Source organism: Oncorhynchus mykiss, chromosome 10, assembly GCF_057628025.1.
Source record: "Oncorhynchus mykiss isolate SJ-2025 chromosome 10, ASM5762802v1, whole genome shotgun sequence".
Classification (NCBI taxonomy): domain Eukaryota; kingdom Metazoa; phylum Chordata; class Actinopteri; order Salmoniformes; family Salmonidae; genus Oncorhynchus; species Oncorhynchus mykiss.
Window position 1 is genome coordinate 23,794,742 of NC_143031.1, and position 16,630 is coordinate 23,811,371.

General features: G+C 44.0%; 1 protein-coding gene across 8 annotated transcripts in view; it reads left to right on the forward strand.

Moving 5' to 3' along the window:
* The window catches only part of LOC110533527 (protein turtle homolog B), a 192,222-nt gene that overhangs the window by 45,663 nt on the left and 129,929 nt on the right, over positions 1–16,630 (forward strand). For all 8 annotated transcript variants that reach the window (XM_090186172.1, XM_090186171.1, XM_090186177.1 and 5 more), the window contains exons 2-3: positions 8–199; positions 13,285–13,431. In XM_090186172.1, the coding sequence (XP_090042298.1) occupies positions 8–199; positions 13,285–13,431 (339 nt within the window). The remainder of the gene's footprint in view (positions 1–7; positions 200–13,284; positions 13,432–16,630) is intronic.

Genomic DNA, 16,630 nt, shown 5'->3' on the forward strand with positions numbered 1-16,630 from the left:
TTCCCAGGTGCCCACGGCGTGCGAGAGGAGCCCCAGTTTGTGACGGCGCGCGCTGGAGAGAACGTCATCCTGGGATGCGACGTGGCCCACCCCCTGAACGGCCAGCCCTATGTGGTGGAATGGTTCAAGTTTGGAGTGCCCATCCCCTTCTTCATCAACTTCCGCTTCCACCCGCCTCATGTGGACCCGGAGTACGCCGGTAAGAGAACACCTCTCCCTCTTCATTAGCCCCAAACCACGGGTGTCACAGTTTGTTGCCGTTGGTCAGTTTTGTCAATGTCATTTTGTACACCTATTCAGCCCATCTTCTACAAGGTGTTGAAAGCGTTCCACAGGGATGCTGGCCCATGTTGACTCCAATGCTTCCCACAGTTGTATCCAGTTGGCTGGATGTCCTTTGGGTGGTGGACCATTCTTGATACACATGGGAAACTGTTGAGTATAAAAACCCCAGCAGCGTTGCAGTTTTTTACACAAACAATTGACATCAATAAGGAATCATAGCTTTCACTTGGATTCACCTGGTCGGTCTATGTCATGGAAAGAGCAGGTGTTCTTAATGTTTGGTACGCTCAATGTAGTTTCTTTATGCTATATGTTACCTGCTAGACCAGCCTTGGGCATGAATTCAAAGTAAAGCTGTTTAGGCAATTACTTTAGTAATTAAATTTACTCTAAAATCGTGCCCGAGGCTGGTCTGGCAAGTAACGCTGCAACATGCAGCACATAAACGTCACCCCTCATGTCACGTGTGCTCCCTCTCCGAGCACCAGGCTGCTCGTTATGGCACACAACTGACACCATCGTTACATGCATTATGACGCTCACCTGGACTCCATCACCTCCTTGATTACCTGCCCTTTATATGTCTGTCACGTCCTGATTTTAGTTCCTTTTTTTATGTCTCCATTTTAAGTTGGTCAGGGCATGAGTTGGGGTGGGCATTCTATGTTTTGTTCTATGTTTGTATTTCTATGTGTTTTGCCTGGTATGGTTCCCAATCAGAGGCAGCTGTCAATCGTTGTCTCTGATTGAGAACCATACTTAGGCAGCCTGGTTTCGCCCTTGAGTTGTGGGTAGTTGTTTTCTGTCTCTGCACCAGACAGAACTGTTTCGTGTTGGTCTATTTTTTGTTATTTTGGTCTTAGTGTTCTGAGTTGAATAAAAATTAACATGGACACTTACCACGCTGCATATTGGTCCGATCCTTCCTCCTCAGACGAAGAGGACAGCCGTTACAATGTCACTCCCTTTGGTTCCTTCCCCAGGCATCATTGTTTCTGTGTCATGTCTGCATTGTTCGTGTTTCTTATTTTTGTATTATGTTGTGTTTATTTATTAAAACACACACTCCCTGAACTTGCTTCCCGACTCTCAGCCCACATCGTTACACCTCAGCATATACAGTGGGGCAAAAAAGTATTTAGTCAGCCACCAATTGTGAAAGTTCTCCCACTTAAAAAGATGAGGTACACTTAATAGGTACACTTCAACTATGACAGACAAAATGAGGAAAAAAAATCCAGAAAATCACATTGTAGGATTTTTAATGAATTTATTTGCAAATGATGGTGGAAAATAAGTATTTGGTCAATGACAAAAGTTTATCTCAATACTTTGTTATATACCCTTTGTTGGCAATGACAGAGGTCAAACGTTTTCTGTAAGTCTTCACAAGGTTTTCACACACTGTTGCTGGTATTTTGGCCCATTCCTTCATGCAGATCTCCTCTAGAGGAGTGATGTTTTGGGGCTGTTGCTGGGCAACACGGACTTTCAACTCCCTCCAAAGATTTTCTATGGGGTTGAGATCTGGAGACTGGCTAGGCCACTCCAGGACCTTGAAATGCTTCTTACGAAGCCACTCCTTCGTTGCCCGGGCGGTGTGATCATTGTCATGCTGAAAGACCCAGCCACGTCTCATCTTCAATGCCCTTGCTGATGGAAGGAGGTTTTCACTCAAAATCTCACGATACATGGCCCCATTCATTCTTTCCTTTACACGGATCAGTCGTCCTGGTCCCTTTACAGAAAAACAGCCCCAAAGCATGATGTTTCCACCCCCATGCTTCAGAGTAGGTATGGTGTTCTTTGGATGCAACTCAGCATTCTTTGTCCTCCAAACACGACGAGTTGAGTTTTTACCAAAAAGTTATATTTTGGTTTCATCTGACCATATGACATTCTCCCAATCTTCTTCTGGATCATCCAAATGCTCTCTAGCAAACTTCAGACGGGCCTGGACATGTACTGGCTTAAGCAGGGGGACACGTCTGGCACTGCAGGATTTGAGTCCCTGGCGGCGTAGTGTGTTACTGATGGTAGGCTTTGTTACTTTGGTCCCAGCTCTCTGCAGGTCATTCACTAGGTGCCCCGTGTGGTTCTGGGATTTTTGCTCACCGTTCTTGTGATAATTTTGACCCCACGGGGTGAGATCTTGCGTGGAGCCCCAGATCGAGGGAGATTATCAGTGGTTTTGTATGTCTTCCATTTCCTAATAATTGCTCCCACAGTTGATTTCTTCAAACCAAGTTGCTTACCTATTGCAGATTCAGTCTTCCCAGCCTGGTGCAGGTCTACAATTTTGTTTCTGGTGTCCTTTGACAGCTCTTTGGTCTTGGCCATAGTGGAGTTTGGAGTGTGACTGTTTGAGGTTGTGGACAGGTGTATTTTATACTGATAACAAGTTCAAACAGGTGCCATTAATACAGGTAACGAGTGGAGGACAGAGGAGCCTCTTAATTTGCAAATAAATTCATAAAAAATCCTACAATGTGATTTTCTGGATTTTTTTTCTCATTTTGTCTGTCATCGTTGAAGTGTACCTATGATGAAAATTACAGGCCTCTCTCATCTTTTTAAGTGGGAGAACTTGCACAATTGGTGGCTGACTAAATACTTTTTTGCCCCACTGTATATAAATCTCGGCCCCACCACTACTCTGAATCTCCCCCTCCCATATCATTTGTCTGTCTCAATAAAAAAAACACTTTCAATTGATCAGAGAGGCTAAAGTGTTTTCAGATTCACAAGATCGAGTGTGTGTAAGGAACGGAGCACGTTTGGGATTTTCACTGCAGTCTAGGGGAGGTTGTCTCTGTATATCACATAACATCAACTCCCACACTCTCACAACCCTCCCCTTACACCCACAGTGGGAATCAAATGCTCTGTAAGAAATATCCCCTTCTCAGGTGCGAGAAGTGTGATACGGCTTGTGAAACATGACATATGGCTGATCTCTGCTTTAGCTATGAGACCATAATATTGTTGTTCTTTGACAGGTGTTATTAGATATAATGAATGGGTTTAAAATGTGCTTAAATTCTTATTGATAGAATAGATCAATGTATAATGAGGGTGAAGATACAAAGATGTCTTCCTTTAAAATGGATAATAAACAACTCCATTGATTTTACAGGTGAATTTGTTCCTAGGTCATATATTTCGCTATTAAAGGTATCCTAGAATGATCACAGTGGAAAACAATCTGCTTCCCTTTGATCCCTTAAATAACATCACTCCCATTAGATGCATTATACTGTTAATATGACATATATGATTAGCACACTATAATCCCTTTGGTTGGGAGCCAGTCAAAAGATTATCTGCAGTCTGCATCAGACAAAGTGGAGGTTTCTGTTAAAGTGCCTTTACAATGCAGAGCCAGGCTCCCACAGCAAAATCTCTAGGATTTGGAGTCGGAGGCAGTTGCTATGAATGCCTTCTTTATAATGTATTATAAACAACTGATTATGACCGATAATCCAGCCATGAAGCAGAATAGTTAATACTGCAGCCAGATAGCTGACTGAGCAGCCAAGTAGCAAGTCACTTGCGTGTTTGATGTCACATGGTTCCAACAAAGACATACTGTATTATATACTAAACAAAAATATAAACGCAACATGTAAAGTGTTGGTTCCATGTTTCATGAGCTGAAATAAAAGATCCCAGAAATGTTCCATACGCATAAAAAAACGTATTTCTCTCATATTCTGAGCACATATTTGTTTCATCCCTGTTGGTGAGCATTTCTCCTTTGTCAAGATAATCCATCCACCTGACAGGTGTGGCATATCAAGAAGCTGATTAAACAGCATGATCATTACACAGGTGCACCTTGTGCTGGGGACAATAAAATGGTACTCTATAGTGTGTAGTTTTGTCACACAAAACTATGCCATAGGTGTCTGAAGTTTTGAAGGAGCGTGCAATTGGCATGTTTACTGCAGGAATGTCCACCAGAGCTGTTGCCAGAGAATAAGCTGCCTCCAACGTTGTTTTAGAGAATTTGGCAGTACGTCCAACCGGCCTCACAACCACAGACCACGTTTAACCACACCAGCCCAGGACCTACACATCCGGCTTCTTCACCTGCGGGATCGTCTGAGAGGGTGCTGAGGAGTCTTTCTGTTTCTAATAAAGCCTTTTTATGGGGAAAAACTAATTTTTATTGGCTGGGCCTGGCTCCCCAGTGGATGGATTGTGCCCTTTCCCAATCATGTGAAATCCATAGATTAAGTGTTATGCTCGTCGTCGGATGATAAATGACCGGACCAAGGTGCAGCGTGGTAGGCGTACATTCTCTCTTTATTTGAAACCGTAACACCGGGGAAAACCAATGACCACAAACCGACCATAAAGCTAGTCGTGCAATAAAGCAACAAAGAAAGACAAGGTCCCACAAAACCCAAAAGGAAACTGACAACTTATATCTGATTCCCAATCAGAGACAACGATAGACAGCTGCCTCCGATTGGGGAAAAAAACACACCAACATAGAAATAGAAAACCTAGAATGCCCACCCTAATCACACCCTGACCTAACCAAAAATAGAGAAATAAAAAGGCTCTTTAAGGCCAGGGCGTGACATTAGGGCATAATGAAATTATTTAAATAGACTGATTTCCTTATAAGAACTGCAACTCAGTAAAATCTTTTAGTAAGATAGAGAGTCTATAGGACTCTGGCCTCCATGTCAGTCTCTGGGAATCAAGACTCTTTATAATAACAGGAAATAAGAGCAAAGGAAAGGAATCCATAATCATGAGAAAGATGTGTTCCCTCAAAGGTGATTTTATTCATCTGAATCATGTAAATTGGAGAAATATCCTATTTATATTTTAATATATTTGTATTAAGCTCAGCAATGGCTTTTAGACAATCACTGCCCTTTGGGAAAAGGACAGACAACCTCTCAGAATAGCTCTGCTGACTTCAATAACCTGTGGACAATCGGTTGGGGGAGAATACCCACCCAGGTGGTATGCCATTGCACTTCAAACAGGAGCAGAAGTTGAAAGGCCTCCAGACCAGAAGTGCGTAACGGTTGAGTTGATGGGTCAAAAGTGTGTTGGACCGTGTGTTTTTGTCTTCTTCATCTGGGCTATTGGAACATTACAGCATCGATACGGAGCAACCACAGAAAAGGCGTGTGGTAATTTACTGAGCATGTCCGTTTTAGAAAAGATCAAATGAAACCTGATAGTTTATCAGACGTCGCCAGGGGCAGAATATGCTATTTTAATGGTTGTACTCACAGTAAATGTTAATGAGAGCGGTTGAGGATTTCTACATCAGGCCAAAGTCTGAGCAGTTCTGTCAGTTTGGTTACATCAGGGACACTGGGGACAAAGCATGCCTCTTTATGTATTGCTGACTACTTGATTAGGTTGAAGCTGCAAACTATACAGAAAAATATATATAAACGCAACATGCAACAATTTCAAAGATTTTATTTAGTTACAGGTCATACAAGGAAATCATTAGGCCCTAAATCTATGGATTTCTCAAGACTGGGAATACAGATATGCATCTGTTGGTGACAGATACCTTTTAAAAAAAGTAATGGCGTGGATCAGAAAACCGGTCAGTATCTGGTGTGACCACCATTTGTCTCGTGGAGCGTGACACATCTCCTTCGCATAGAGTTAGTCAGTCTGTTAATTGTGTCCTGTGGAATGTTGTCCCACTCCTTTTCAATGTCTGTGCAAAGTTGCTGGATATTGGCGGGTACTGGAACATGCTGTCGTACACGTAGATCCGGACAGTTTCTTTAATATTTTATTTCAGCTCATGAAACATGGGACCAAGACTTTGCATGTTGTTTTTATAATTTTGTTCTGTGTAAATAATCATTTAGAGAACAATAGTCAACAGAATTATTATATGGCTAAATGGCATCGAAGTGATACATTGACCAATTGATTGTGATTAATAACATTTTACTGGATCAAAGACTTAAATCATATGGACAGTGTTTTAGTGCATCAAGAGACAAATAATTGAAGGTGATAGAACATTTTCAATCTTCTAAAATAGCTTCCAGCCAGCTCTAGATCATAGGCATTTTTTTATTGTTGGAATACCTTTCAAAGGATTTATGCTTCTCCTCTACAATCTTCCCTGTTGCTGTTTTTAGACAGCTCCTCGCACCCCGGCACAAATTACATTTGACAACCCTCACAGAGATTGACAACCCGTGCTTTAAACTTCAGCCAATTTTTCCCTGCTGCGCTGCAGTAGCTACTGAACAGGGGCCCTTTTCAATTAATGTTACTGCTGGATCCGAAGCTCTAGTCGCCGCTAACTGACTTCTGCCTCCCTCTACTGTGAGTTACAATGGAACACAGTGAGGATGGAACAGCGCCGGAACAGAATGAGGGTCAGCGTCAAGGCTAGGAATCAATAGCACTTCTTATTCACACAGAGGTCTGAGTTGTGCCCATTGTAGATTGGACTGCTGCTTTTTTCACCATGGAGGGCACTGAGGGGGCACTGCTTCCTCTGGGCGAAGGGCGGCCCTCCGTCTGTCGTGCCAACAAGGTGCATCTTTGTTTCGGTGTCGTGCCGTCTAGCCACCCCAAGCCAATGAAAAGGCTTTGTGTATTGGCAGGAAGGCATTTCCACTTCCTGAGAGTGGAACATTTATCTATGGTGTTTGGCTTGTTCCATTAGGAGCTACAAAGAGTCTGTCATACACCACATTCTGGGCCTAAATGAGACCTCAGTTCTAACACCATTGACTTGGGTCTGCATTTGACTGTCTTCATAGAGAATATGATAAATCAAATCAAATCAAATTGTATTTGACACATGCGCCGAATACAACAGGTGTAGTAGACCTTACAGTGAAATGCTTACTTTACAAGCCCTTAACCAACAATGCTTTAAGAAGTTAAGAAGAAAAATGTGTTAAGTAAAAAAATAGATAAGTAACAAAAAAATTAAAATAAATAGAAAATAAGAGTAACAAATAATTAATAGCAGCAGTAAAATAACAATAGGTAGGCTATATACAGGGGTACCGGTACAGAGTCAATGTGCGGGGGCACCGGTTAGTCGAGGTCATTCAGGTAATATGTACATGTAGGTAGAGTTAAAGTGACCGTGCATAGATAATAAACCGAGAGTGGCAGTAGCGTAAAAGAGGGGTCTGGGTAGCCGTTTGATTAGCTGTTCAGGAGTCGTATGGCTTGGGGGTAGAAGCTGTTTTGGACCAAGAAACCTTTTGGACCTAGACTTGGCGCTCCGGTACTGCTTGCCGTGCGGTAGCAGAGAGAACAGTCTATGACTAGGGTGGCTGGGGTCTTTGACAATTTTTAGGGCCTTCCTCTGATACCACCTGCTATAGAGATCCTGGATGGTGGGAAGCTTGGCCCCAGTGATGTACTGGGCTGTTGCGGTCGGAGGCCGAGCAGTTGCAACCATTCAGGATGCTCTCGATGGTGCAGCTGTAGAACCTTTTGAGGATCTGAGAACTCTTGCCAAATCTTTTCAGTCTCCTGAGGGGGAATAGGCTTTGTCATGCCCTCTTCACGACTGTCTTAGTGTGTTTGGACCATGATAGGTTGTTGGTTATGTGGACACCAAGGAACTTCAAGTTCTCAACCAGCTCCACTGCAGCCCCGTAAATGAGAATGGGGCGTGCTCTGTCCTCCTTCTCCTGTAGTCCACAATCATCTCTTTTGTCTTGATCATGTTGAGGGAGAGGTTGTTGTCCTGGCACCACACGGCCAGGTCTTTGACCTCCTCCCTATAGGCTGTCTCATCATTGTTGGTGATCAGGCCTATCACTGTTGTGTCATTGGCAAACTTGATGATGCTGTTGGAGTCGTGCCTGGCCATGCAGTCATGAGTGAACAGGGAGTGCAGGAGGGGACTGAGCACGCACCCCTGGGGATCAGCGTGGCGGGGGGGGGGGGGGGGGGGGGGGTGTTTAGTCCCAGGGTCCTTAGCTTAGTGATGAGCTTTGAGGGCTCTATGGTGTTGTAGTCAATGAATAGCATTCTCACATAAGTGAAAAAAGTGTGGGAAAGGGGAGTTTTGAGTGCAAAATCTGTGGATCTGTTGGTGCGGTATGCAAGCTGGAGTGGGTATAGGGTTTCTGGGATAATGGTGTTGATGTGAGCCATGACCAGCCTTTCAAAGCACTTCATGGTTACAGACGTGAGTGCTACGGGTCGTTTAGGCTTAGTATTCTGTTTAAAACTTTTAAAAACGTTTTATTTTTTTTAGCCCCTTTTCTCCCCAATTTCGTGGTATACAATTGTTAGTAATTACTATCTTGTCTCATCGCTACAACTCCCGTACGGGCTCGGGAGAGACAAAGGTCGAAAGCCATGCGTTCTCCGAAACACAACCCAACCAAGCTGCACTGCTTCTTAACACAGTGCGCATCCAACCCGGAAGCACCAATGAGTCGGAGGAAACACCGTGCACCTGGCGACCTTGGTTAGCGTGCACTGCGCCCTGCCCACCACAGGAGTCGCCGGTGCGCGATGAGACAAGGACGACGCTAGGCCAATTGTGTGTCGCCCCACGGACCTCCCGGTCGCGGCAGGCTGCGACAGAGCCTGGGCGCGAACCCAGAGTCTCTGGTGGCACAGCTAGCGCTGCGATGCAGTGCCCTAGACCACTGCGCCACCCGGATTTCTCTCCCTATGCCCTGTGTTTCTATAGAAACAGGCACTCAGCGTTGGATCAGGCATTTTTTCTGAAACCAAAAGATTGTGGTACACTTGTTTCAAAGAAAAAGAGCCACAGTAACGGTTACATTAACTGTGGCACAGATACTGGCCACTCCACTGAGTAGAGGACTCTCTTTACCTGTACCTACACTTCCAGCATGTCCCACAACTTTGGTACTATCTTCAACCTCCATGTCCGCATAGTTTCCCCCCTCTCTCCCATCCCCACTTAAAAAATATAGCTGACTTTTAACGTAATCCTTCCTTTCTATTGGCCAGGCAGGCTGTTATCCTTCTGAATTATAGATCTCCAACACTGATCTCCAATATTCGCTACAGTGTGAGAGCCAACCTTCAACCACAGCCACTCACACAGGCCCCAAAAAAGACTAGACTTGCATAAGTTCCTCAAAGCGACAACATCCACATTGCCCTTATGTCAAAGTTTAGCAGAACTTATTAGGAATCCTCTCAGGTTTGCGTTGGAGCTAGTGTGAATTGTAGATGGCTCCTCTCACAATATCATCCCATTTGATTTGATATGACAATCACTAGGTGTGGCAGTCTGACATGCACTGACAGGTATGAGGTCATTTGAGGAATGAGAGGAGAGAAGAGGGAAAGGAGGGACAAGTGTAACAGCTGTGTCATCATTAGCTCAGAGAAGAGGTCTGACTGAGTGGTACTCTAGACCTGAGGCTTCATGCTGCTGCCCTACCTGTACACACCAATTATGTATATAAAACCTGGATTACTGGTGCTATGTATTGGCCATTGAGAGGCTTTGAAGCCACCGGTTGTAGGATCAGTCCTCCATATGTATGTATTTAACAATTTCTTATATATTTTTTACGTATCATTTTTATGTTTAGCTCACATAATATCATTTCAAAGTATGCATTAAGGTGTCTGTAATATAATAAATGTGTAAAAAAAACAACGAAGGTAGACATGTATAAATGCATTTCTATACCGTCCAAAATATTTTTTTACAAGGGTGGGGGAGTGCCAAGATGGAGGCACGATGGATTCAACACAGTCATCGAGTATATATATATAAAGCATTGGTACACACAGAAAAATAAAGAAACACCGATATAGACATTCAGGCAAACAGTATATACAGATATAAACACATATGCATGTACAGTGCCTTCGGAAAGTATTCAGACCCCTTTCCTTTTTCCACATTTTGTTAGGTTACAACCTTGTTCTAAAATTGTTTAAATAGTTTTTTTCCCCTCAATCTACACACAATACCCCGTAATGACAAAGCAAAACTGAAATATCACATTTACATAAGTATTCAGACCCTTTACTCAGTACTTTGTTGAAGCACCTCTGGCAGCGATTACAGCCTTGAGTATTATGGGGTATGACGCTTGGCACACCTGTATTTGGAGAGTTTTTACCATTCTTCTCTGTAGACCCTCTCAAGCTCTGTAAGGTTGGAATGGGAATTTCGCTGCACAGCTATTTTCAGGTCCCTTCAGAGATGTTTGATCTGGTTCAAGTCTGGGCTCTGGCTAGGCCACTCAAGGACATTCAGAGACTTGTCCCGAAGCCACTCCTACGTTGTCTTGGCTCTGTGCTTAGTGTCGTTGTCCTGTTGGAAGGTGAAATTTCACCCTAGTCTGAGGTCCTGAGTGCTCTGGAGCAGGTTTTCATCAAGGATCTCTCAGTACTTTGCTCCGTTCATCTTTCCCTCAATCCTGACTAGTCTCCCAGTCCCTGCCCCTGAAAAACATCTCCACAGCATAATGCTGCCACCACCATGCTTCACCGTAGGGATGGTGCCAGGTTTCCTCCAGACGTGCCACTTGTCATTCAGGCCAAAGAGTTCAATCTTGGCTTTATGCCTTTTGAAAGAATTCACTCATTTAATATATCAAAGATCAAATGGCTATGGTAGGCTACAAATCGTATTATTCAGCGGAAGCAAGCCTACACATTTTATTCAGTAAATTTACCTAATCTTGTTTCTCTTGGCCTGAGAATCCTTTAGGAGCCTTTTAGGGGCCAACTCCAAGCGGGCTGTCATGTGCCTTTTACTGAGGAGTGGCTTCCGTCTGGCCACTCTACCATAAAGGCCTGATTGGTGGAGTGCTGCAGAGATGGTTGTCCTTCTGGAATGTTCGCCCATCTCCACAGAGGAACTCTAGAGTGACCATCGGGTTCTTGGTCACCTCACTGACCAAGGCGCTTCTCCCTCGATTTCTCTGTTTGGCTGTGCGGCCAGCTCTAGGAAGAGTCTTGGTGGTTCCAAACTTCTTCCATTTAAGAATGATGGAGGCCACTGTGTTCTTGGGGACCTTCAATGCTGCAGAAATGTTTTGATACCCTTCCCCAGATCTGTGACTCGACACAATCCTGTCTCGCAGCTCTATGGACAATTCCTTCGACCTCATGGCTTGGTTTTTGCTATGACATGCACTGTCAACTGTTGACCTTATATAGACTCAAACAAGTTACAGTTGACTTACAATTAATGGAGGACAATCAGTTCTAGGAGAAACAGTCATGTTCTATTTTACAGAAACAAATGGGAGTTCTCTCTGACCTTAAACACAAATCACCATACTTAGATCTAACTAACTAGCCTTTCCAAATCATGTCCAATCAATTGAATTTACCACAGGTGGTCTCCAATCAAGTTGTAGAAACATCTCAAGGATGATCAATGGAAACAGGGTGCACCTGAGCTCAATTTCGAGTGCTGAGAATCTTTATTTATTTAATCCATTTTAGAATAAGGCTGTAACGTAACAAAATGTGGAAAAAGTTAAAGGCACTGTACATACACTGATAGACAGAGATGAGTACAGATGGAAACGTGGTGTTATGATGACAAAAGCAGATGGATAGAAACAGACCTGCACATTTGCACACAGGCTAGGAATAAAGTCACAGTTGTCCTATTAATAGTTATTTTCTATTTGCCCTTATAACATGTGTTACGTAACGGAAGTCACTCAAAAACATTGACTCTGGGGAGTGCGTAATGAGCCGTGGAGGACTTTGATAATGTTGATGTTGTGGGCCATTGTGCCTTCAAAGCCCTTTGTTTAGCCCATACCGTCAGCCGCCATCTGTTATGAGGGGTTGCCAGATTGCCAAGAGCAAAATCATAAATACCCCCCCCCCCCCCCCCCCCCCTTTCACTGTTTGACCTGTAAAGAGTGAAAGCTGCTGTGACACTGGGCTGCTACACAACCCCTGTAGTCCTAGTTTTATGATGGATTCAGATTTGGCAGGCTCTTGTGTTTCTATGCTCCATTTCTATGCGTCTGGTGGGGTGTTTGGAAGAGTTAGGAATGGCACTCGGCACGCCTGCCACCCAAAATAAAACAAGCACATCTACTTACCGGTATTTCTTCAGATTTTGTAGAGCACAACAGTATATACAGGGTCCCTTCTTTTCATTTGGCATGCAAATTGAATTGCTATTTAGCAAGCAAATGTCACTTGGGAGAATACTAAAACCATTTCAACTCACCATTCTTGGATCCCTGGGAGCTATCCCTGATTTTAGTTGGCTAAAGAAACAAGGGGCATTTGTTATTAGCCTACTGTAGTTATTTGACCATAGGCTATTTACTCACCTCACTTCTGTTCAAACTTCTCATGTAAATCGGGGTTAGTCAATGTGCTAAAATGGATAGTATTATTGCATATCATGTCCATGTAAGCTTGCTCCTGTAAGTATAGTGTAATGTGGCTATCGTAATAATGTTTGAGACTTGATGCGTGTCCAGTCCATCCAACCAGCATATGTTGTGGGTAATTACTTTTTTCACAAAAATGCTTCAGGGAGTAAGATATGAGCTACTGGCTCTCAGACTTGCTCACAGACTAATGGAAGTTAATGTAGTTAATGGAATACTGATCCCGTGCCCTAGAATGAAGAAGATTAAGGTACAGGTCCGGGGCCCGGTGGTTCGGAAAACCTGGTCTATATGATACAGTAGAGGGAGGATTATATACACCCTTAGAAAAAAGGGTTCCAAAAGTGTTCTTCATAGGAGAACCCCTTTTGGTTCCAGGTAAAAACCCTTTTGGTTCCAGGTAGAACCCTTTTGGGTGTCATGTAGAACCGTCTGAAGAAAGGGTTCTGCATGGAACCCAAACGGACTCTTCAAAGGGTTATCCTATGGGGACAGCCTCAGAATCCTTTTAGGTTTGAGATAACACCTTTTTTTCTAAGAGTGTACTATGGATTATAGCGTACTGAATAGTATGTTTCCTGGTTTGACCACTGTTATTAATCTCTCTCCCCTTCCTTCCTATCACCCCCCCCCCCCCCCCCCCCAGGCCGAGCCAGTCTGTACGGAAAATCTTCTCTGCGGATTGAGAAGGTGCGTTCAGACGACCAGGGCTGGTATGAGTGTAAGGTCCTGATGTTGGAGCAGCAGTACAACACCTTTCACAACGGCAGCTGGGTGCACCTCACAGTAAACGGTGAGTTAGGTGGACGTCACAGGCACACACGCACACACACGCACCCAGTCCATCACTCTCTCATACACACAATTGCACGCCCACCCCTCCATACACACACAGACACCTGTCGCTGTGTTAGCAGACACCTTAGACAGACACGCAGCCTCCCCCGGTCCCTGGTCACAGCTCATTAGCTCAGTGTCATCAGCGCTGTATGACTTACCCAGAGCTCTGGAGAGGAGCCAGTCATTTAGGCCCCAGGTCCCTCCGCTCTACCACTGTCCAACTGTCACGCCTCTGCTAGACTAACTGAAATGGATTCATTGCAGCAGCCGTCTGCTGACTGGACACCCCAGCCCTTACTGCTGTGGATGGGTTGAATGTCCTATAATGAGACCTTAGTTATCAACATAGCAAGTCAGTTTGGCTTCGTCAATGCGTCTTTGATGAAGGCGATTCTGTGTTTTGGGGTGGGTGGTTTGATTTGGTACAATTGATTCTGTTTTGTCTACAGAGTAGATTTACTCTTGTGGTGGATGTTTTGTGTAGGACAGGCCTGGGTTGTATACTTATTCCAAATACTGTTTGAGAAACTTGCCTGACATTAAGAGTTTGCACTTTTTGGACTCCATTGCTTCAAGTCCACCTCAAGTATGTGAAATATTAGAAATACATATTTGACTTGGGAATACGTCTGACATGGGCTAGATTTAGAGTTCTACTAAGTCATACATGGTAGCTGGGTTGCTGAGACACGGTGCCTTCAGAAAGTATTCATATCCCTTGACTTATTCCACATTTTGTTGAGTTATAGCCTGAATTCAAAATGGATTCAATATCATTTTTTCTCACCCATCTACACACAATACCCCAAAATGACAAAGTGGAAACATGTTTTTAGAAATACAGAAATATATAATTTACGTAAGTATTCACATCCCTGAGTCAATACATGTTAGCCTCACCTTTGGCAGCGATTACAGCTGTGAGTCTATCTGGGTAAGTCTCTAAGAGCTTTGCACACCTGGAATGTACAATATTTGCTCATTATTCTATTTAAAATTACAACAACTCTGTCAAGTTGGTTGTTGATCATTGCTAGACAGACATTTTCAAGTTTTGCCATAGATAGTTTTGCCAATTTAACTCCAAACTGTAACTAGGCCACTCAGGAACATTCAATGTCGTCTTGGTAAGCAACTCTAGTGTATATTTGGCCTTGTGTTTAAGGTTATTGTCCTGCTGAAAGGTGAATATTAATAAATTCAATCAATCAATCAATCAAATGTATTTATAAAGCCCTTTTCACATCAGCCGATGTCACAAAGTGCTATACAGAAACCCAGCCTAAAACCCCAAACAGCAAGCACGGTGGCTAGGAAAAACCTAGAGAGAATCCAGGCTCTGAGGGTTGGCCAGTCCTCTTCTGGCTGTGCCGGGTAGAGATTATAACAGTACATGGCCAAGATGTTCAAACATTCATAGATGACCAGCCGGGTAAAATAATAATAATTACAGTGGTTGTAGAGGGTGCAACAGGTCCGCACCTCAGGAGTAAATATCAGTTGACTTTTCATAGACGATGATTCAGAGTTTGAGACAGCAGGTGCGGTAGAGAGAGAGAGAGAGTCGAAAACAGCAGGTCCGGGACAAGGTAGCATGTCCCATGTGAACACATCAGGGTTCCATAGCCGCAGGCAGAACAGTTAAAACTGTAGCAGCAGCATGACCAGGTGGACTGGGGACAGCAAGGAGTCATTAGGCCAGGTAGTCCTGAGACATGGTCCTAAGGCTCAGGTCTAACGAGAGAAGAGAGAAAAATTCAACTATTGCAGCATAGATACTGGAGGCTGAGACGGGAGACACTGTGGCCCCGTCCGATGATACACCCAGACAGGGCCAACCAGGCAGGATATAACCCCAGCCACTTTGCCAAGGCACAGCCCCCACACCACTAGAGGGATATCTTCAAACCACCAACTTACTACCCTGAGGCAAGTATAGCCCACAAAGATCTCCCCCAGGGCATGAACCTGAGGGGGGCACCAACCCTGACAGGAAGATCACGTCAGTGACTCAACCGACTCAGGTGACGCACCTCTCCTAGGGACACAATGGAAGAGCACCAGTAAGCCAGTGACTCAGCCCCCGTAATAGGGTTAGAGGCAGAGAATCTCAGTGGAGAGAAAGGAAACCGGCCAGGCAGAGACAGCAAGGGCGGTTCGTCGCTCCAGTGCATTTCCATTCACCTGCACACCCCTGGGCCAGACTACACTCAATCAAAGGACCAACCTACTGAAGAGATGAGTCTTCAATAAAGACTTAAAGGTTGAGACCGAGTCTGCGTCTCTCACATGGATAGGCAGACCTCCAGCTGAAAGCCCTGCCTCCAGCTGTTTGCTTAGAAATTCTAGGGACAGTAAGGACGCCTGCGTCTTGTGACCTTAGCGTACGTGTATGTACGGCAGGACCAAATCTGAAAGATAGGTAGGAGCAAGCCCATGTAATGCTTTGAAGGTTAGCAGTAAAACCTTGAAATCAGCCCTAGCCTCAACAGGAAGCCTGTGTAGAGAGGCTAGCACTGGAGTAATATGATAAAATGTTTTGGTTCTAGTCAAGATTCTAGCAGCCGTGTTAAGCACTAACTGAAGTTTATTTAGTGCTTTATCTGGGTAGCCCGGGAAGTAGAGCATTGCAGTAGTCTAATCTAGAAGTGACAAAAGCATGGATACATTTTTCTGCATCAGTTTTGGACAGAAAGCTTCAGATGTTTTCAATGTTTCAATGTAGATGGAAATAAGCTGTCCTTGAAATAGTCTTGATATGTTCGTCAAAAGAGAGATCAGGGTCCAGAGTAATGCTGAGGTCTTTTACAGTTTTATTTGAGTCAACTATACAACCATCAAGATTCATTGTCAGATCAACAGAAGATCTCTTTTTTTCTTGGGACATAGAACTAGCATCTCTGTTTTGTCCAAGTTTAAAAGTTACACATTTTCTGCCATCCACTTCCTTATGCCTGAAAAACATGCAATTTTTAGACTTCACCATGTTTCATCAAAATGTACAGCTGTGTATCGTCCGCATAGCAGTGAAAGTTAACATTATGTTTCCGAATGACATCACCAAGAGGTAAAATATGTCGTGAAAACAATAGTGGTCCTAAAACGGAACCTTGATGAACACCGAAATTTACAGTTGCTTTGTCAGAGGACAA